At 34.3% G+C, this 24,334-nt stretch overlaps 1 protein-coding gene across 1 annotated transcript; it reads left to right on the top strand.

Annotated features, from left to right (window-relative positions):
- The first annotated feature begins 927 nt into the window (after positions 1 to 927).
- On the top strand, positions 928 to 22,630 carry LOC111509366 (uncharacterized). The gene is made up of 2 exons (XM_023165092.2): positions 928 to 1,261; positions 21,706 to 22,630. The coding sequence occupies exons 1-2, from the start codon at positions 945 to 947 to the stop codon at positions 22,097 to 22,099; spliced, it is 711 nt and encodes a 236-aa protein (XP_023020860.1). The 5' UTR covers positions 928 to 944; the 3' UTR covers positions 22,100 to 22,630.
- The last annotated feature ends 1,704 nt before the right edge of the window (positions 22,631 to 24,334 follow it).

The raw sequence follows: 24,334 nt of genomic DNA, 5'->3' as shown, positions 1-24,334 counted from the left end.
GGCTTCAAAGCAGAAGCCGAAACTTTGAAATGCTGACCTCGGAATCCTATCCGGAACATATAAAAAAAATACCTTTGAGCCCAGGCAAAGTCCCCATTGTATGGTTTGTGAGCGGTTTTTGAACTTCGAAAGTTTTCAAATTCTCAAAGGTTGTGATTCGGAACTGAATTTCACTCACATCAATAAATTGGTTATGATTGCGTTGAAAAAATTCAAGAGCTATGAAATATTATTCGTAGGCATTTAATTTATTCAAACGTATGGGACATTGAGAATGGAATGATGGTATAGTGAGAAGAAGTGTCTCATATTACTTTTGAAATTCTCAAAAAAAGATTCTCATCATGTTTATTCATTTTTTTTTGCTACTTGCGATCTTATTCAGTTTAAATAGGAGTTGATGAAAAATTATATCCTAGATAGAAAATTCGAACACTGAGAGTAAGTGGTCAAACAGATTTCATCGCCTATGAAACGAATATACAAATCATCTAGAAAATAGATACACGGAAGGGAATGACTTTATTGTCATTACGAATAAATTATTCAATTTCCATCTATATCACTGTTTCATTGGGGAATATGGAAAATTATTTTCAGTTCCTAATCAATCCAAAGGAAGAGGCCTTGACATGCAGAAATCACAACACATTCATTATTATCACGAATTGAACAATCTGATTGCAATCATGCTACTGCTTTTTGAAATATTGACATTTATTAGCACAAAAATAACATATGAGTGTCGTAGACATCAACAGATGGTAACCTAATTTCTCCATCTTCAATTTCTATATCGCGTGAATTTTTTGCGCTTATCAGAAAAGTGCATTTGAATTCTACGCTCTAAAACATACAAACATCACGAAACCAAAGGCGAATAAAATGCAATTTTCCATCATCGCAAACATAGTCTCGATACAATTTCTTCCTCGTGAAGAACGATGTTTCTGCTTTTCTGCTTGTTTATGCTAGTTTCTTCAATATGGGCTGAAGGAATAAGTGGGTACAAAGTGTTGGAAAATATTTCGGATCGGTGTGCTAAAACAGATGACATATTCAAGTGTTTGAAAATTGAAGCCATTAAAGTTGTCGAAAGGGCATTACGGTTCGAAAAATTCAATTTAGTTGATGGTGTTAGTTTGGTGAGCAATAAAAGAGAATCTAAGGTAATGGGATTCGGCTTAAACCTTAAAGAAACCAAGTTAGAGAAGCTCGATAATGATCAGTTGAATGATCTACTGGGAGATTCCACAAGAAGGTAGTTTTGTCGTTATGAGTAATACGTGAATATTTCATTCAAAGTGTTTGATAGAATAAGTCACAAACGCAAACAAAACAAATGTATATTTGATTCCCACGAATATTTGATTAACTTCAGGAAACTGTTCAGATCTCAAAATACAATCACGACACTGATTTCATAAGGTCATAATGGTATCAGAAGGTTGATAAGAATGAGTTATTTATTACATGATATTCAAAATATTCATAGTATATGAAAAAGTAAAGACGGCAATGAAAAATATAGTGATATTGATGTTTCACAAATTTTCGTCACCAGCATACAGTAAAATGGATAAACGGGATCTCTCAGTCAAAAATAAAAAGTTTACTCTACCTTGCCAAGCCTTCGCTTCTAATAATTGTGGATAACTTATGAATTTTTTTGTCATTGAATAACGTTACAGATTATACTTACAGTAAAATGAATTGAACGTATAAATTGATGAAAAAAAAATTAAATATGTATAGGATATTTTTTGGTTTAGCAAAAGTCATACCTTCACATAACTTTTTCAATGGGCATGATAATTTGATAATCTTCAACTCTTAAGAGAGAGTTATTGATTAATACGATTTTCATTAATATTATATTTTTGGTGAAGTTCTTGTAAGTTACTATTTTTATATTGCTGAGATTATCAATGTCAGTTTTATTATTCATACAATCAGAAGACTTATTAATTCCAACCATTTCATGAAAAATGCATTTAGAAATATTTTCCATCTGTATGTGAAATTTATAAGAGTAATTTGATTCAATTCCTGTTTCTATAGACTATAGAGTGTTGTGGTAATGCACATGCTTATTGAGTGTTATGTCACCTTTTGGAGCATTAATGGAAGAAATAATGGGTCTCTCAAGTTTATGTATTTAAGGGAGTCCATAATATTTGAGTGATATAGAATTATAAATTTTTTGCTTCATTTTTTTTTATCATTCCAGATCCTTTTAAATCCGTTATGATTCCATTCCCCTTTGATTGTATTGTATGAATAAGAAAAGTGACATTGATAATATCAGCAATATATATATATATATATATATATATATATATATATATATATATATATATATATATATATATATATATATGTGAATTGAAGGGGTTATATTTTTAGGAGAGACTAATTTTGAAAAAGAATGTTTTTGGCTCTCTACTACTCCGTGTTGATACAAAAAAAAGGATGAGGGAATCTTCCAAAAAAAAAGAAAGAAGTAATCAATTTGAAAATAAGTAACTGTATACATGGATGTGTAGATAATGCAAAGAAGTAACTTTCAGACACAAACTGAAAGAAAGTCCTCCTGATTCCCTCATCTTTTTTTGTATCGAAATGGAGTAGTAGAAACCCAAAAACTTTCTTTCCCAAGTAACTCACCAAAAGTACACCAAAAACATAATTATAATGAAAATCGTATCAATCAATGAATTTATCTCTGAAGTAGACTATCAAAGCATTGTTTTTCGCCCATTTTTACTGTAAGTACAATTCTTAATGTTATTCAATGGCGGAAAAATCAACAACTCAATAAGTTATAGGCCCTGAAGAAGCTTTCCTTCAGAAGCGGAAGCTTGGCAAAGTAGAGAGTAGTGTTTTGATTCTGATTCTTGACTGAGACACATCGTGGATCGATTTTACTCTACATTTCCCCAGTAACTAATATAATCCACTTTGTGTATTTTGTCAGGAATGAAAGATATATAATTTTCTATAACCATACAATATGGTGACGGGACTCCAACCATAGTTTCATTACACTCAATTGACCATCCATAATGTATCTAGTTTTGCTAATGATAATTATATTCGTTGAAATTATCGTGATGAATATCACTCTTGTCCAATACAGAAACATGAAAATATATCTGGAAATACGTGAGATATCTTCAATTCTGATTTGTGTTTGTTCATCATCGTTGACTCCAATTCCACTTAACATGGAATACATAATTTTCTCCTAATGAAACAGGAGAATATTTGAAAACTGCGTTATGTTTACTATATAGAAAGAGGAATGACTCATCCTTTGGTTTATATATACGTGTTTCCTTCTTGAAATTGACTGTATCCATAAGAATCATAATTAATATTTTTTTCAACAAAACAATTTGATACATTTTTTATATTTACGTTTCAAAAAGTCGCTTAAAAGACCCGATGGAACATTCACGACCTCTTTACTAAGAAACGTTAGAGCTTTTGATAAAAAACCACTTTCCTGGAAATCTGACTATTGATAACAACAGACCTTCCATCTTCGAGGGCGCTAAACGCCTATATATACCTATATATCTAGATATTCCTATATACCTAAATGAGTCGGAAAGACCCACACCCTGAATCAATACGACCAATCAGCCTTACATTCTTTCTGTTGAGAGGACTTGAGAGTATACTGCTGGTGATACCCCTTCTGTGGTCGCTCCTGATGAATAGTCTGCTTGATGCCCTCGACACAAGAGAAGTAGATCTGAAAGGCTTATGCATATGACCTCGTCATCTTGACAAGGTCCAAGTCGGGAAGAGTAGCTTGTAATTACCTCCAATGTACAATGGACCTTATTTACAATTGGTGCTTGAGGAAGCAGATGTCTGTCAAGCCCTGCAAGACTGCGATAATCCAGGAAAAGAAAATTCAACGATCTAACGCCACTCTCCACCAATGGTGGGGTGATTCCGTTTGGAACGGAGGTGAAATATCTTGGCATTGTCCTTGATGGAAAAGTCACCTGGAACGGTCACTTGGAAACAGTTTTACACAAAATCAGACTGTCCTTATGAGCATGTGGAATGATTTGTGGTAAATCTTGAGGTTTCGGTCCCAAACAAATCCATTGGATTTATGTGATGATTGTCAGACCAATGATCACTTATGGCGTAATTGCATGGCGGCTAAAGGCTTTACAGAAAATGGTCCAGGCAAAACGCTCTGGCTTACAGAGACAGGCTTGTCTAACCGTCAGTGGTGTCATCAGTACCACACCGTCAGCGGCCATGGAGATCCTTGTAAATCTTTCAACTCTCCACATTTTTCTGGAGATAGAGGCTAGATGGATTGTATGAAGACTAGTGCACATTGCTAATTGCTCAAATCAATTTAATGCAGAGTGCATTAGACTGTTGGTTGGCACTGAAAGTAACAAGCATTCTGGAAATGACCTCTGACTTTATGCCTCCGACTGTCAACTACGAAACGCCTTATAAATTACTATTCCTGAGTAGAGAGGACTGGATCCTGCGGAAGGAGGAAATATTAAGAGCAGATAGTTATTGATTCACAGATGGATCAAAAACACCTTCCGGTTCTGGTGCAGGTGTTTTCAGTCGCAGACCCAGGACAGAGATATCTACCTACCTAGGAACTTGTGCGACTGTATTTCAAGCGTAAATTTACGCTATTGAATTGTGTGTTGGATAAATCCAACCTCACTCACAAGTCAATAAAAATATTCTCGGACAGTCAAGCAACGTTGAAAGCTATTGGCTTCTACCGAGCAATGTCTCGTGGCAAATTGTCAAAAACGAATCTCCTCGATAAAAAAATTCATCAGATTGTATCTGGTCTGAATTCCTGGCTCTACTGTCCTTGAAGGAAATGAAGCTGCTGACTCCCTTGCTGCAAGCAACTTCATTGGACCAGAATCTATTATTGCTTTAGGCTTTGCCAAGCAAATATTGAACACCTGGATGGCAAAAAGATTCATGAACTTCTGGCAGAATCTTCCAGGATTGACCCACTCCAAATCGTTTAATCACCCTTCGAAGCTTGATACCAAACAGTTGTTGAGTACAGTAAGGATGAATTACGATGTCTAACAGAAATTCTTACTGTCATTTGAATCAATCATCATATGCAGAGACTCCGACTGTTGGAAGACAGTATGTGTCGCCTCTGTTTGGAAAAAAGAGTACAACGGCAGAGCACATACTTTGTGTTTCCCCGCTGGGGACCGAATCAGCTTTTTAGAGTTCGGCAGAGCCTTACTCTTACCATCTGTTCTGAAAGACCAGTTGAAAAGCTGGGTTTATTTGGTCGAGTGTGAATAGGTTGAGCCACAATAAACCCCTGCGGGTTGCAGTAGAGGGTCGAATAGACCCACTAACTTTGGACCTAACTCATCCTATTACGAGAAACTTTTCGAAAATGTTAACGTCCTTATATTGTTTCCAACCAGCATAACTGTTTTATAATTTCATGGTGCTGCAACAGTTTTATTTTGTTGGTATTTTATAATTGATTTCAGAATGCTAATTGATTGTATAAGACGAGCCGTGAACATAATACAGTTGTAAGCAATAAAAGTGTTTTATAAATTTGTCAGGAAATTGAAACTCCATCATGAAATAGTCACGAAATTATCACAGAAACGTTTTTACAAATAACTCATAAAACATAATTTCCTCTGAAAGTAAATTGTTTTGTAGCAGTTTGATAGCACTTTTTGTGAGGTTTTTATGCTCATCATTAAATTATTTTAAGATTGCTTTCAAACACAATTTTGTTTTCATCACCATATTGTCACTTTAATAATAATTTCCCAACTCATTCATAGTATGATATATTTACTACAACTCCAAAACAATAAAATAACTGTTATAAAATCAAATTGCTTCCGCTAATACATATTTGCTGTTGCCAAGAATAAAATGCAGCATTCAAGAAGAACCAGGTGACATTGATTTTGGGGGTCGTGTAATGAAGTATAATTTGTCAACTTTATTTGACTAGCATCCCTATAAAAGATAAATAAGAAAAGTTATTTGTTTTAGACGAAGACCCATGTAACCTAGTGCTTCAATTTTGTTCTTGCTAAAAACAGAAAAAGGTTATTGATGATTAAAATCCGTCGATTCAAGTGGAGCACCATGTTTATACATATATACTCTAATCACTAGCTCAAAACATCCCGACAGATAATATTTATCCAAACAATACATTCATGATAAATCCTATCTTCTTTTTTGTAAAAATTTATAGCTTTAAAAGTAGTCCGACTCTACCGCAATACCATCACTCCTAAAACTAAGTGTATCTTAGCACTTATTCAATAGAACGACGTCATTTTAAAATGATAGCACCTTGGAATGCTGACATAAGATGAGTTGAAAATATGAAATACTGCACATACAGTGATATTTACAGATGAAAAGTACATAGATATTATAAGAGTATACATATTACAACAAATAGAGTTAATTTGCCACCAGAAAATTATTATCGTTGTTTTATAATTTCACAAATGGACATTCTTAGTGACTGGAAAAATGAACGGTGAAATAGATTGACAGGGTCTCTGAGTCAAAGTTTTTCATAATGAACAAATTATCGAAATATGCCAAAAAAATATTAAAACTATAAAAATTTGAATACTAAATTGAAAGATAAAACGGATACTACAAAAAAGTCAAATGTGATTTATAACATTCCTTGTAACAATTGTAACTTGAATTATATATTGGATCAACATCTAGAATTCTTGATGAGAGTAACTTCACATAAAAATGATATAAAGCCTAATAAGAAATAATGTGCATCAGCACAACACTCTATAGAAACAGGACATAAACCAAATTACTCCAATATCAAAGTTTTACGTACAGAAAACAATATTTCCAAACGCCTTTTTCTTGAAATGGTTGGAATTAATAAGTCTTCTGATTGTATGAATAAGAAAACTGACATTGATAATCTCAGCAGTATATACAGTAACTTACTGGAACTACATCAAAAACATAATAATAATGAAAACTGTATCAATCAATAACTCTTTCTTTAGAGTCAAAAATTATGAAATCATCATACTCATTGTAAAATTACATTTATGTGAAGGTATAACATTTGTCAAACCCACAAAAAATCCTATACATGTATAATTTTCTTGTCAATTTATATGTTCAATTTATTGTTTTTCGCTCATTTTTACTGTAAGTATGATTTGTAATGTTATTCTATGATGAAAATATTAACAACTCATTAAATTATAGGCCCTGAAGAAGCTTCCCATTAGAAGCGAAAGCTTGGCTAAGTAAAGCAAAGTTTGATTTTTTGACTGAGAGACCCTGTTAATCTATTTTGCCGTATATTTCTCCAGTCGCTAAGATTATCGACTTCAAATAACAATGGGGTTATTCGAAGAGATCGAACACAACTACGGTTTCCAGATCAGCAGAGAAATGAAGGAATGGAGTAATACAAACAAGAAACTGGCATTTTATCGGAACAGAAGAATTTTCCTCCTTCAATGCAGAAAAAAGAATGTGGTACCTTCACATATAGAAAATAATACCAAAAATCCAAATATCCTTTTCAATTCTACAAATGGGAAAAAGTCTTATGACATTCATGATTCGAATGACAACTTAAAGAAAAAAATATTAAATCTTGAAATTAAAATCACACATAATGATTTAAAAAAATTTAGAGAACATTCCAAACAGACAAACAGAATTTGTTACATCAATATTTGTCTAGAATTTGAAAAGAGACAAACTATTGAATACAATATAATTTTCAATGACATAAAAAAGAAAAATATCGATAAACTCAATATACTCGAATGTAATTCAAAATCAGATATTAAAACTAAAGAAAATTGGATACAAAATTCATCAGATATCATTATACCAGAAGATATGAAACATTTCCTTGCCTTAGGATTCAATTTCAGCTCACCACCAACTACCAAAGAGATGAATATACCAATTTTACTCTCAGATATTGAAAACTTGATAACTGGGTTTTGTTATAGTAAAAAGAATATTTTCAGAGCGAAGATAACAAATATCGCAACTAACTTTTTCCAAAAACCTCATGATAATAAATATTATCCTAATTTCCTATTTGAAAAAAAAAAAAGTTTTTGAAGAATCATCCAGAATTGATACTTACAAGATCTACTAAAGGTAACGTGACAGTTATTACGAAGAAATCTGATGATATTGAGAATCTCTTGAGATTATTGATGATAGTGAGTCTTATGTTAAACTTAATAGAGATCCCGTTTCAACAATACAACAAAAGGCAAATAAAATCATTACGGATTTAAAAAAATCTAAAATGATATCAGAAGATGAAGCAAAAATGTACATGATTTATAATTCCATATCATCCAAATATTACGGACTACCTGAAATACATAAACCTGATTTGAAACTGAGACCCATTTTTTCCTCCATTGGTGCTCCAAATAGAAAAATTGCTCAAATAGTCACTAAAATTCTCACTGATGCTTAAAATTATGAAAATGAATTCTATATTGAGGATTCTTCCGATTTTTCCAATTTTATAAATGAAAAATCACTACCTCCAGGTTATATTCTGATCAGCCTTGATGTGATTTCACTTTTTAGCAGTATACCTATGTATCTAGTGAAAAAAGTATTATCAAAAGATGGAATGATATAAATAAAAATGTTCAATAAACCAAAAAAAAATTTTTGAAATAATTGGTTTCATCTTCAACTCAAGTTATTTCTCTTTCGAAGGTAAATACTATAAACAAATTCTTGGTACACCAATGGAAGCTACTATTTCTCCTATTACAGCTCAATACGTAATGGACGATCTTTCTCAAAACATACTTTCTAAATTGAGTTTTGAAATTCCTTTTTTAAAGAAATATGTTGACGATGTCATATGTGCCTTATGACAAATCTAATGAAATTCTTGATGTTGTCAATAAATATGCTAAAAAGTTACGAATCACTATCGAAATAGAAAATAATCAGACCCTTCCTTTTCTTGATACAAGAGTTATCCGTAAAACTGATAATTCGTTGATTACAGATTGGTATGTCAAACCTACTAATTCAGGAAGATATATCAATTACTATTCCTTTCATAAAAAATCTGCTGGAATTAATTTAATACTCTGTTTGAAAAAGAGAATAGTATAATTAGTATACACCCTTCCCTCAAGCAAAAAAATCTCAGACTTCTCAGAGACATATTAATCGAAAATTCCTATCCCAGAAAACACCTTAATAAAATAATTTTTAATACTGGCAGTAATACAAATTCCGATGTAATTAACAGAAAGGTATGTAATGATAGTTCACCTATCAATATTTCTTATAAATCTATACCTAACTGTGGAAATTTATCTTCAAATATCATAAAACTTTTTCATAATGAACAAAATATCAAAATATGTCAAAAAAATATTAAAACTATAGAGAATTTGAATACTAAATTGAAAGATAAAACGGATACTACAAAAAGTCAAATGTGATTTATAACATTCCTTGTACCAATTGTAACTTGAATTATATTGGAACAACATCTAGAATTCTTAATGATAGAGTAACTTCACATAAAAGTGATATAAAGCTTAATGAGAAATCATGTGCATTAGCACAACACTCTATAGAAACAGGACATAAACCAAAATACTCCAATATCAAAATTTTACATACAGAAAAAATATTTCCAAACGCCTTTTTCTTGAATTGGTTGAAATTCTGATTGTATGAATAAGAAAACTGGCATTGATAATCTCAGCAGTAAATACAGTAACTTACTGGAACTATATCAAAAACATAATAATAATGAAAATTGTAATCAATCAATAACTCTTTCTCTAGAGTCAAAAATTATGAAATCATCATACCCATTGGAAAATGACATTTATGTGAATGCACGACATTTGTCATACCCACAAAAAATCCTATACATGTATAACTTTCTCGTCAATTTATATGTTCAATTTATTGCTTTACGCTCATTTTTACTGTAAGTATGATTTGTAATGTTATTCAATGGCGAAAATATTCACAACTCATTAAATTATAGGCCCTGAAGAAGTTTCCCATTAGAAGCGAAAGCTTGGCTAAGTAAAGCAGAGTTTGATTTTTGATTTTTTGACTGAGAGACCCTGTTAATCTATTTTACCACACCATAGATACATAGAATGAATTTTTGTATAATTAATAATTTTTTCCAAAAATTTTGAGAAAAGAGTGGCGCACCTAAATTTTACCAACAATAGCCTATGTATTTGTCAATAAAATTTCATTCGCAGTTAAAATTTCAATCTTTGAAGTACAAACAGTGCCTCTAACAAAGTACAAAAGGGATATTATTAGTCCAATACAAAATTACTTCTTGCGCCTTTAAAAAAATATTTTGAACACTTTTTTATTTCATCTTTATTGTTTTAGACTGCATTATATTTTATAAAGCTAATTTGGAGTTACTAAAAAACTGTTATAAAATTGTATTTCATAAAATTCTTTACTAATAGTGTTAGAAAAATTTTATAGTAGCTGCCGAAATGTTTATAAAACTGTTTTGTAGTGTTTGTGAAAGGCCTTACAAAATATCAATGAAGACTATAATGTTTTATAAAGCGGTGTCAATTTCCTATTCATAGCTGTTTTATAAACACATTGAAAACATTTCTGGGAGAATTATAATTTGTTTTTCCGAAACGTTTTACTAGTTGGTATTATATCTGATCGTATCACGTTCTGCAATAGTTCAATAATAACATATTTGTTGTGAACGAACTGTCAAGAAACCTAGTATAATTTTGAAAATAATTTTGTTATATAAATAATCCCGAATACATAGTTCTTGAGACTAAAACAAGTATTCTTTTTTAGAAGAGTTTTTTTAGCAGGTGGGATTTCACTTTGGAGTAGGAAGACCGTAATTCTTGTTGAATGAAATCCACCAAATGTTTGAAGTCGAAATTCCATGAAGATTTTAATTCACACTCAAGAATTATTGAGATAATATATTTCCTTCTGAACTCATTTAGAATTTTCATTCAACCTGTGTATGTATTAATTGTGTGAATTTTTCATGTTTGGTCATTGTTGCTTCAACGATGATAGTATGTGAATTCATTAATCACAAACCTAATATTCAATCATTTTTTTTTCAAATTATTTTCTCAGGGAATTCAACATGGTTTCCCGTAATCATCTTGAATGAGTCTTCCAAATTCGAGGGAAATATTTCGAATCGAGTATTTGAATGTAATTAATGTTTATTGCTTCTTCATTCTATTTATTTATCATTCCTTGAGAAAGTTTATGAATACCATTAGTCGAACAACAAATAATCTTTTTTCTGTCACACAATTACTGTTTGGGAGCCTGAGAGAAATCTAAGAAAACATTTGCCTTCTTTAAATCATACTGATATTCAAAGAGATAATTTTTGGGTTGATTTTGAGAGAGATACGTCATAGGAACTCATGTCTTGAAGATATTTACTTTTGAATTTGAGATGCTGAGATTTCCATCAAAAAATTTTTGTCGATGAAGTTATCATGTTCCTAATATGTATCTTTCATTCCTGTCAGTGCCATTCATATTGAATCATTTCAAAAAGACAATACATGATATGTCACCGTTTTGTCCTGAAGTGAAAAATATTTTTGAAAACATTACTTTCTGGTCGAAACTAGTATAAAATGATTGTCTTGAGTATGACCTATGGTTTTCTGATCATAAAATAAATTTCATTCATTCCAAAATTTTCCAAAATGTGAATGAAATAATGAGTACATTTTGGAATGTTAACATGAAATTACTCTGGAAGGACGAAAAATAGAAGTTGAATGAATTCCATTCTTCAGTAATTATTTAAGTGATGTGAAAAAATGTTTCGAAATAACTCAACAGGAAATAATTCCCGACAATCTATCAGGTGTTCATTGTGAGTTTGGTTCAGAAATTCGCACGCCACAGAGCACTGAAATGTACTGACACCCCATGATACTCCACAATCGATTTCTCACTGAAACGGAAATATTTTTCATCAACGCCTTTTTCGAAAATCTGTGATGATATCAATTTACATAGAGAAAATAGGAAAATTGATTAATCGCTAGTTATTTCAGCCTATGAGATAAAATTCCACGAATTCATGGAGATTTTTGTTTCAAATTGATATGTGACTATAATGAAACAATATTCAACTTATCACGTACACAAATACAAATACATATTTGAATATAAATATCAAATATATTGGTACAGGTGCGATAAAGGTGCGGTTTTGTTTCATCCTTTTCATGAAAGAGGACGTATGCTTCTCCACTCACAAGCGATTTTGGTGAAATTTGTGACACGTGTGAATTGTTTTATTTATGCCACGTGCCTATATGCTCAGTATGCTGTATAATGCCCTCTGTAAGTAGTCCCACTGTGATCCAAAAGTGCATATAGATTATAACAACAAGTAGCCATATTTTCTGCTGCAAAATGGTCCATATCCAATCCTTCTAGAGAAAATTCGATGACAACATTCAATTTGCCTCTGAATCTTTCCATTGGAGAGACTATTTTCAAATGAATTACTAAAATATGGAAAAACTTGTGGATTGATAGGGACTTTATGCATTTTCTCCTTTCTTTGCATTTCAAACACGTCGGTTTTTCATTTCCATCCAAAGTTTCTTCTCTTGTGAACGAATCCAAGCATTGCTACAAACTCAATTGGTCGGTTCTTTCTGGTATGGAGAGAGACAAATCCAGAAAGGATCAAAGGTTACTGATGAGTGTCCACAGTGTGTGCATTTCATCATGCATTTCAATTGACCAACGAAATTATCTTAGAGATAAGCATCCTCAATTATGTGAGCCATGACTTTTGTGTATTTCCGCTGTCGCCTGATTTTTCCTTAATCTCCGTTGCTACTCTATCAAATCAATTTTCAGACCACAACTCCTTGATGACTTCTGCAAATGCGTTGATTAAAGCACCCTCCATACTAGAAATACTATCTGACATGATATCTTTCATGAATTCATCCTCTTTCAAATATTCCAATAACCATCTCGTGTTTGATAAACATTGGATTATGTTGTTCCTGAAACAGGTATTAATAATAATAATAATAATTGGAAGTCGTCCAATCGCTTTCCGAATCGGAAGGACGAAATCCCGGCCTTGCGTTTCGGAGGATTGAACGACGTGTACACAAGATGGAGGCTAAGATCACATCGGCGAGACAACACGCGTCTCGTATCCAATGTGTGATGGATTACAGGGCGGCCAACAGGCCTTTCACGCCGCAGTGCGGCGAATAGCCGCCAATCTACGACGTATCCATCACACTTTAAGCCAAGGCGTGCTGCTGACCACCAAACAGCACTGCCTTGATAGGATACGAATGCTAGTGGCTGCTAAGAAGTCACTAGTGAGGCGAGCGAGAAGTATCGCGGAAAACCTTAGGTTCCGCGAGAAACCTTCTCGCTCATTCCAAGAGCCTCCACGTGTTGTGGATAATCAGCCGACCGCTGATCAGGTGGAATCCTTCTGGAAGGATATCTATGAACACCCGCAGCCACTCAATTTAGACACTCCAGCCCTAGTGCAGTTCGAAGCTTTCAACAGAGAGCTTCGACAGCCTGAGCCCAATGAACTGCGCAACCCGATAACACTGGATGACGTTCGAAGGGCCCTTGTTGGTTCCAAGAACTTTGCATCTCCAGGCCCAGATCGGCTGAACACTTATTGGTGGAAAAAACTACCAAGTACCCACCGCCATCTGGCCAGAGTTTTCAACTCATGGCTGGATGGAGAGCAGCCGATTCCGGATTGGTTTGTCGAGGGGCGGACCGTTCTTATCCCCAAAAGCGGAGATTTGTCGATTCCTAAGAACTACAGACCGATAACATGCTTGAATTCGTGTTATAAGTTGTTTACAAGCATCTTATACACACGAATACTCACCGCAGTTGACCGAGTGTTCGAACGGATATATGAGCAGAGAGGGTCGAAGAGAGGAGTCACTGGATGTAAAGAGAACCTGCTCATCGATAGATGTGTAACGCAGGACTCGATACAATAAGCGTAACCTCTCTATGGCCTGGATCAATTACCGTAAGGCATTTGATACAATTTCGCATGAGATGCATTCAACAACTGATACCACTTTGGCGAACTCGCTTCACCATAACATCTGGTTAAGCAAGAGTTCAAACAGGGTTGGTCACTTTCAGAAGTGGTGTATTTCAGGGTGATTCCCTCAGCTCCCTCCTATTCTGCATCTCACTATTGCCATTATCCGTTGCGCTCAGAAACACTCGAGGGTATAACTGTGGCACCCCCGGAAACCGGAGGCACAAGGTCACCCATCTGTTTTATATGGATGATCTTAAACTTTATGCCTCTGGAGAGAAGGATCTCCATCAGTCCTTGAGGGTGGTGGAAGAGTACACGCATGCTATCGGTATGAAATTCGGGATAGACAAATGTGCAATGGTTCATCTCAAAAGAGGACGATGCGGGGACTACGGAGAGGATGTGCAGCTCGTAGATGGAAGCATCCTACACCATCTGAATGCCGGAGAGACGTATACTTACCTCGGGGTGGAACAACGCCACTCACAAGAGGTGACCGCAGTGAAAAACTCTCTCCGCGGCAAGTATCAGCACAAACTTTGACAGATCTGGTCATCGGAGCTGTCGGGGAAGAACAAAGTTGCTGCAACAAATATGCTAGCCGTTCCAATCTTACTCTACTCGTTTGGAGTAGTGAAGTGGACTCGGGAGGAGCTGTATCAACTCGACGTAAGGACCCGAAAAATGATGCATCTCTATAGGAGTTTGCATCCCAAATCGTCCGTTCCACGGTTGTACTTCCCCCGACAACAGGGAGGACGTGGACTTTTGAGTTTGGGGTGTCTACATGACAGAATGGTACTGGATACAGCCTGTAAAGTCGTCAGGAATTCGGATCCCCTTCTCTGCATGGTCCGTGACCATGAGAGAGCAGGAATTGGAGCATTTCTCCTTAGGGCAGCTGCTCGAGCAGCTGATGAACTCGGTATAGTTTTCGACTCTGAACGAGGTGACTACAACTCTGTCACCGAGTTGGAACCCGTTCAGCAAAAAGCTCAGATAAAAGCCGCAGAGATCACCTTACTTCTGCAGAGACACAGGGATAAGCCAACGCATGGGGTCTTCTTCAATAATATTGAAGACCTTGGCTTATCAAAGCGCCTGACGTTCGCTTTTCTCAGGTCGAGTGGACTGAAGTCGGAAACTGAGGGGTTCATCATGGCTTGCCAGGATGGTGTCTTCAACACCTTAGTCTACCGCAGTCGCGTGATGGGTATAGAGGTTTCTGACACAAGGTGCAGGGCCTGCCGCGAGGCGCCCGAGACCCTAATGCACTTGCTATCAGCATGTCCAGCATATGCGGTCTCGGCCTATATTCATCGAAATAACGCGGCCCTAAGGGTGCTATATTACCATCTACGGCACTCTTACGGTATTGACAAGACACCGGTGTTGCCCTACGCTCCGGGGGATATTGAATCCGTTGTGGGGAACGAGAAGTGCCGAATTTATTGGAACTATTCGTTCCCCATCCTCAGGCTCATACAAGCTAATAAGCCTGATGTAGTCTTTCTCGACCACCAGACCAAAACGATATTTGTCGTGGAGTTTTCAGCTCCTGGCGAGACGAATATCGTCAGAAAAGAGGAGGAAAAACGGATAAAATATCGAGATTTTCTCTTCGAACTCCGCAGACTCTATCCAGATCACTCTGTCAAGATGGTCGTTCTGATTGTTGGAGTCCTTGGTGGAATGATGTCTTCTCCACTCTCGAATCTCAAAATCATACCGGCTTGCCGCAGTAAGGCAGAAATCTTAGCCGCACAGATGCAGAAGGCTGTCATTCTTGGCTCACTGCGTTTGCTCAGGGCACATGATTCTCGGACCCAATGATCACTTACCCCACGGTGTGGGGAGTGGTCATTGGTTGATTATACTGGCGCGCCCTCCCGAATGTATCGGGGCTTCGGGGGATAGGGCCTGACCAGCGCACACTACGGTGAAAAAAAAATAATAATAATGATAATTTTCATTATCCTGTAAGACAATCGAAAAGGTACATTTTTTAGGATTAGTCAGAAAAGAGCTTAAAAGTATAACTAAAAATAAGACAATTTACTTAGAGTAAAGCATTCATTGAAATTTTCATTTTATTATTAAATCATTTCCTGAAGGGAGTAATAGGTTTTCTCTAGTAGAAAAGAGTTGAGTGTAATTTTGAAGCTGTGGGTAGTACTAGAGTTTTTCAGTTCAAGTGGTAACAGATTGAATAATCTGAGCCCTAGTACATTGGGGGAATTGTAAGTCAGTGCATTTTTACAATATGGCATATGAAAGTCTGTCTTGTACCTGGTATCAACGCACATTTTCATTTCTTATGAAACAGTTACGGTTATCATATATAAAAACACATAATTCGAATATATACAGGCATGGCAATGTTAGTATTTCAAAATTTTTAAAAATGATTTTACAGCTTGTATTTCTTGAGACTCCTGCTGTACATCTTATAATCTTTTTCTGGGCGACAAAAACATTTCTGCATGAGGAGAATGCTCCCCAGAAAGTAATACCATACCGAAGACGCGATTCAACTTGAGCATGATACAGCATAATCAACTGTTTCTGGTCTAAAATATTACGAAGGTTTCTCAGAAGATAATTCATGGAGTTCGAATTTGATATAACTGTTCCACAATGAGTTTTCCAGCTGAGAAATTAATCCAAGTGTACATCTAAAAATTTCACCGTAGAGCACGGAGAAATTTCATCATCTTCAATTTGCAAGTTGAATCTGGCTATTTGTTTTTGTCTAGCATGAAATCTTATCAAACGTGTTTTTTCATTATCCAAATGTAGGGAATGTTCTTCGAACCAGGTGTTTAATTTTTGCAGTATTAAGTTACCTTTGGTTTGTAGATTTTGATCTATTTTATCTGATATAACCAGAGATGTGTCATCTGCATATGGTGTAAAATGAGCATATGTGGAGATGGATTCCATATTATTTACATATAATAATAAAAGTATAGGGTCCAACACTGATCCCTGTGGGACCTACATTAATATCCACATAATTGGATGTATATAAATTTCTCACATTATTATTATTATTGATGATACTGACATATTGCTTTCGTGTTGAGACAAACGTTTTCAGCCAGTTAAGTGCATTTCCTTGTATGCCAATATTATGGAGTTTTATTTGAAGATTTTCGTGATCAACACAGTCGAATGCCTTACTGAGGTCACAGAAGACCCCAATAGGGCACTCGCCCCTGCTAATTGAATTCAAGACGTTGGAATATAAAGAATGAATCGCATCGGTTGATAACTTTGAATTCTGAAAACCATATTGGTTTTTGGATATAATGTTGTTCTCATTCAAATAAACGTTCAGTCTATTCAAATATGCATATTCAAAGATCTTAGAGAAAACAGATGGCACTGTGATTGGTCGAAAATTTGTCATGTTATTTGGATCGCCTTTTTTATATATGGGAATGACTTTGCCCGTTTTAAGAAGATTCGGAAAAATTCCTGTACAGTATGAAATAACAGATATGTTATAGGTGAGATAATAGAGCCTAAAATTTTTCTTAATAGAAACCCTGGAACTTCATCAAATCCAGATGAGTAGGTGTTTTTTTAATTTTGACCATAATAGCTTGTATAATTCATCTTGATTATAAGGTAGCAGTGAGAACTTATTTGAATGAGTATATTTTTCTAGTGGATTGAACAAGTTTGTGGAATTCTGGGTTTTTTTAATAATATTCACAACTAAAGTTGGATCTTCAATCCATTCGGCGTTTTCATTCCTTATCGATATGTTATTGTGAACCTTTACTTTGTTTGAGAGTTCCGATATAACCTGCCATGCTGATTTTGTGGGGTTATCTGAGTTGTCAATTAAAATGAATCTCACTTAGCCTACTGACTATTCAATGATACATTCAAAAGTTACATAACATACTTTATTGAAGTAAAACCATAAATAATGAAATTCTCAACCCATAGGTCAAGGCTGAAAAGTCCCAGGTCTTAGAAAGAAAACAAGTTTTTTGTCCAAAATTGGTTTTATTCATCAACGTAATCTTCATCAAAAGCCACACAATCATTCCCGCGCCGCTCTAACATTTCAATACAACGTTTGTAGAACGATTCGTCTTTTGCCCAAAAGGGCCTCAGTTTCAGCAATAACCTCTGCATTTGAGAGAAATTTTTTTACCGGCGAGCATTTTTCTGAGGTCTGCGAACAGTCAGTAGTCGCTGGGAGCCAAATCTGTCGAATATGGTATATGCGGGAGCAATTCGAAGCTCATTTCATGCAATTTTGACATCCTTTCTATTGATTTGTGACACAATGAATTGTCTTTATAGTAGGCACCACTTTTTTCTTCAAATTAGGTCGTTTTTTCCGAAATTTTGTCCTTCAATCGCTCCGATAACGCTATATAATATTCACTGTTGATAGTTTCTCCCTTCTCAAGATAGTCGATGAATATTACACCACGAATATCCAAAATACCGATGCCATAACCTTTCCAGCCAATTGTGCTTTCGGGCGCTTTGAACGAGGTTCACCAGTTGCTCTCCACCCAGATGAGGATCGTTTTGATTCCGAAGTGAACTGATGGATCCATGTTTCAACCATTGTCACATATCGACACGAAAATCCTGGTTAGTGATGTTTAAACAAGGCCAAACGCTACTCAGAACCATCAAGACGTTCTTGTTTTTAGTCAACAATGAGCCTGCGCGGCACCTACTTTGAACAGAGCTTTCTCATAGTCAAATGTTCATGTAATATAAAGTCAACATGTTCTGATGATATTTTTGCAATGTCGGCTAACTCACGCATTTTCACTTTCCGGTTATTTGAAATTTTGTGAATGTTCTCTGGTGTTACTGCCTCATTTGGACGTCCACTGCGTTATGCATTATCGGTGTCTTTACGACCACGTTTGAAGTAAGCAAACTAACTTTTAATTGTTGTTTCTGATGGAGATGAGTACTCATAACACTTTTCAAGCCATTGCTTCGCTTGAAGCAGTGTAAAATCAAAACACGAAGCTGGTTTTGATCCATTGTTTTGAAAATAACAAAAGTGGTGTTACATTAACTCGCAAACTTATAAGTAGGATATCATTGAATTTCAACAGCTTCCTTTTGAACGTTAGTACTAATTGGAAAAGCGGTGAATGCAATGAGACTGGCATCTATCAGACACAGGAAATCAACAACTTCGAAAAAAAAATACAAGAAGATGATCACCAAGAGGAAGATAAAACATCTTCCTTCATTGAAGATGATCACTTGGTGATCGAAACACGTGTCGAGGTGTAAAAATAACGATTTGGTGTTGGGAAAAAACTCCAGTAATATTCATTACTACACCAAAGGTTCCAAACAGTACATCATAAGTACATAGAATTTTGGAACAATGGAGTTATATATGGTAAAATTTTCTTTAGATGTCTCACTGATGAAATGTTTTTCATGTAACTTTTTGATGAGTGCATTAGATTTTTGTTGTATACTGGAAGTTGGATTATGATTGAGTTTTTTATAATAATCACCATCATTCAAGAGTTCATGAGATAATTGTTCATATTGAGATATTAACATGATAACTGTGGTATTGCCCTTATCAGAATTGATTTTTATCAGTTCTGGATGGTCTTTGATACATTTTTTACATTTATTAAAAATATAAAAAAATAACAACTTGTTTTTGGTTTTTGGCAATATTTATTATTTCACATATTAGTATTTAACATTATTCAATGTCAAAAAGTTGTCATTTTGATGTTGAAGATTTCTTTCAAAATTGAAATTTCCAAATTAAATATCCTCACAAAGCACAGGTATGCTGTTCTATCCGTTATTATGTTATATATATATATATATATATATATATATATATATATATATATATATATATATATATATATATATATACATATATATTGTTATAATATTTATTGTTTATAAGAATCTTGACCAATGAGACTAGTTAATAAAATAAGTTTGTTCATTTAAAATATAGGTAAGATACGTTACTTTAGTTAGAAATTTCTTATCTTTTGTTCTCAGTAAAATGGTTACGCACACAATGTAACAACTAAATCATTCCTTAGTTGATTTCCATTGAAATTCAAATGTCACAATCCAGTATTGAAAAGATCACTCACCAGATATATATTTTCCTGAAACACAAAAACAAATTAATCAAACCATTTAGATCAACATTGGAAAACAAAACAACATTACAATTCATTCAAATTATACAAATCAATATTTTGAAAGAGTTTCAATTTGTGAAACGAAAAACACTCAGTATATGAAAAAACCATGTAGCTAAAATATTGTCCAGCCTACTAGGTGAGAGAAATGGAGAGGAGCTCATGAATTTTGCCAAATGCAAATTTCAAAAATTAATTTTGTAAAATACAGAACATGAATTGTTATAAGACAACCAATATTGTAAATATTAGACATTAGAGTTTGTTTATGAGTACAAATGGTTAATAAACTAAGTGTAGTTTGAGTGAAGTGCCAAAATTTACAAATAAGAAGGTTTTGACAGCATTTAGAATTTTCCAAAATTGGTTGCCAAGGAGATTGGGAGTTTGTTGAAAGGGGAAGCAAAAGGGTCGATGATCAACGCTGGAACGAGTTGCACGTAAAATTTTTGAAAGTTTTGAAAATTGAATTAAAATTGAGAATTGATGAATCAAACCTATTAAAATACATATAGATTCAATTATAAATGAATATATATAGTGGAAAGCAGACAATTGATCTTACCCATAGTACCGATTGGAAAAATTGGAGTTGAAAGAAGAAACATCCAGATCAATTCACCGCACCAAAAAGGAAATGTTCAAGGTATTTAGAAATCATTTATAAAACTGAAACCGCCATCACTGAACCTTTTTGCTGATAGAAGGAATCAATCTCAATCTCAATCTAAATCAATCAATCCTGAACAATATAGTATATGAGTCATTGAAAACTGAATTTGAATAACATCGCTTCTGAGTAAAGATGAAAACTTTCATAACCTTAAATGAAATCTCACAAAACTAGGTTTTGGTTCATTATTACTACTTTGAATCTATGAAAATGCTTCCACAAAATAGACTTCAAGAAAAATGTATTCGACAAAGATTGAATTTTTCCTGAACATTCCAGCACAATTCTCATAAACTGTAGTATCTTGATATCAAAGTGATATATCGTCTCCTGATTTTGTCCCATCACGGACCATTATTTTTCCACAGCTGAGCTAAAACATAATATCATAAGTCCATCCACATATACTGCAAGAACACATGATGAAAACATTGGAGACGTTATTGTATAAGTACTGGTGTTGATACAAAAAACATTTTCGAAATGCTCATTCATTTTTTATTTTGAGATCGATATCCCTTTTTTATCTTAGTTCAAAAATGAGATTTTCCCAATTGAATATTTTTTCAACAATCGAAGGTTTCGAATATTGAATATAAAATTCCTCTTGTCTGCTATTTTCTCCATTCGTTCTCAAATTTATTTCCATATCTGATATTGATTTCATACAGAAATACAGATTTCATTCATTCCAGATTCTTAGAAAACTACCAGCTGGAGGTGAAGATGCCTGAGCTAGAGACGAAGGAATCAGAACTGGTAGAAGAAGGCCGTAAAAGAAAAAACAGGCGACGTGGTGGAAATGAGGCTATGTACTGGGCCCTTGCAATAAAAGGTGTCTTCCTAGCTGTTGCATACAAAGGCATAGCCATTATGTCAGGATTATCGTTGATAATGGGAAAAATGGCACTATTATTGACTGTAATACTCGGATTGAAGAAGTTAGTGAGCAGTGGTCAGGAGACAACAACATTTGAAATAATCAAGCAACCCAAGTACAGTGAAAGTCATTCGCATTCCGTATCATTTGAAGATGAGGAAAAGTATCATCACAGGGCTTATGATATAGGGGTTAATGAAGCTTTATAAAATTTCCAGAAATGACTTTTTGATATTATTTATTGTTTACAAGAATGATACTCCGCTTGTTATCGGTTTGTATTACTTCACATGAAAGCCGAGTTTTAGTTGAAACAAATTGATTAAAACACTATTGGGTTTTGCTCTACAGAAGTATTTTGAGGAAGATGGGAGTTTGAAGTTATCAGATGGTAAAAAAAAACTGAAATGTAACATGAGATTTCGAACAATGTTTTACTGGGAATGCGCCAATTCCAAAGATACCTCTATAGAACCTGATACAGAAGTAGGAACCGGCAAATTCCTGGCGGGAATAATTACTTTCCTTGCTGTACTCCTAACGATCCCAGAATTATATTCAATCAATCAATCAATCAAAATATGCTTTATTATCAAAGAATAACATCTTGTTGACAAAGCCTGTATAAATAAAATGAATTGAATTAAATCATATGAATAACATTTAGATGATTATCTACTTAGTATACATAGTAAACGTAGTCACTACTTTATAAAATTGAATTGTTAAAAAGCAATGTTAAAATAAAATAAACAATAGTAGGTATATGATAACGAAATGTAAAGTTTTGGTATATTTATTATTAGTCTATTATATCCGCATAATATTCTTCCAAACTATAATAGGTTCTATCGGCAAGAACTCATTTTGAAGCTTTTCTGAAGCCAGTGTTGGACCGTATATTTTTGATATAATTTGGAAGGTGGTTGTACATCTTGCAGCCTTATATATAATGGAGTCCTTAACTAGAGTGGAATATGGTAAAGATAGTTTGATATAGTCACTTTGGCGGGTGGCATATCTATCATATGTAATGAAATTTTGTTTATGTTCATAAATGAGACACACTGTTTCAAGTTTGAATATACACACTACCGTGAGAAGGTTATATTGTTTGAAGTGAACTCTACACGAATCGCGAAATTTTAATTCACAGAGGTATCTCAGGGCTCTTTTTTGTAAAACAAAAACACTTTGAAGAACACTTCCACTGCACACTCCCCAGAATGGGATACCATATCGCAAATGTAACTCTAACAAGGAGTAGTATACTGACTTTGCGATTGTGTAACCTAGTTCGTTTGCAGCAATTTTTACAGCGTAACAGCCTGAGGATAATTTTTCATTCAAGTTTTTGACATGTTCATTAAATTTGAGACCGTTGTCAATGTATAGTCCTAAAAATTTAGAAAACACACTGTTTTCAATGATCTGGTGGTTGATAGAAATATCAGATACTGCGCATTCGAAGGACACTATCTTGGTTTTTAATATATTAAAGGATAAAAGGTTTGAGTCGCACCACTCTTTAATCTTTATTACATCTGAATTGATGACCTGTTGAAGATCGGCTTTCTTATCTTTATGTCATAGTATGGTGGTATCATCGGCAAATAGTGTGAACCTTCCTGAAATGTCAAGCATCGTCAAGTCATTGACATATAGTAAAAACGAAATTGGACCTAAGACTGATCCTTGCGGAACACCACATTGTATATTACGTAAGCTTGACATTGTTTTTGTTTTTACTACTTGTGTGCGGCCAGATTAATATGTCGTAAACCATGAATGTGCCTTATTTCTAAATCCGTAATGGTGAAGCCTTCGCATCAGTATCTCATGATCCACACAGTCAAAGGCTTTCGATAAATCACAAAACACAGCCGCCGCAACTTCCCCATCATTGATTCCAGTATATATTCCATTAAAAAGTGAAAAAATTACATCATTTGTGTTCTTATTGCACTTAAATCCAAACTGTTTGATGCTCAATATATCACACGCCTGCAAAAAGTCAAACATTCTTTTCTTAACGAGTCTTTCGATAATTTTGGCTAACGTAGGAATGAGTGAAATGGGCCTAAAATTCCTAGGAGAGCTCACTTCACCACCTTTAAAGATCGGTATGACAATTGATGTTTTGAGAAACTGTGGAAATATGCCTTCTTTGAAGGACCCATTTATCAGAGATACTAGATGGTTCAGAGCATTATCTGGAAGATTTTCAAAGATCCTAACAGAAATGTCATCAAATCCTGTTGCGGTTTTATTTTCAATTTTATGTAACGTTTCTTTCATTTCATCAATATTAGTGTCATACAAGATTAGGTTTTCATTAAAATTGAAGTTTGCTAGATTTATTAGTGGATCATAAGCTACGGGTATATTTTCTGTCAATTCATCTGCAACTGAAGTATAATACTCATTTAATGTGTTCGGATTCA

Source organism: Leptinotarsa decemlineata, unplaced genomic scaffold, assembly GCF_025532065.1.
Source record: "Leptinotarsa decemlineata unplaced genomic scaffold, Ldec_3_MD MMD2_tig00000882_RagTag_RagTag, whole genome shotgun sequence".
NCBI classification, from domain to species: Eukaryota; Metazoa; Arthropoda; class Insecta; order Coleoptera; family Chrysomelidae; genus Leptinotarsa; species Leptinotarsa decemlineata.
This window is presented reverse-complemented; position numbering and strand designations above follow the sequence as displayed.

What these genes read in the sequence shown, in the direction of transcription:
- LOC111509366 (XM_023165092.2), top strand. Translation starts at nt 945, where the DNA reads ATGTTTCTGCTTTTCTGCTTGTTTATGCTAGTTTCTTCAATATGGGCT. An exon ending in CTGGGAGATTCCACAAGAAG is followed by an intron (nt 1,262 to 21,705) that starts GTAGTTTTGTCG and finishes CATTCATTCCAG; the next exon opens with ATTCTTAGAAAACTACCAGC.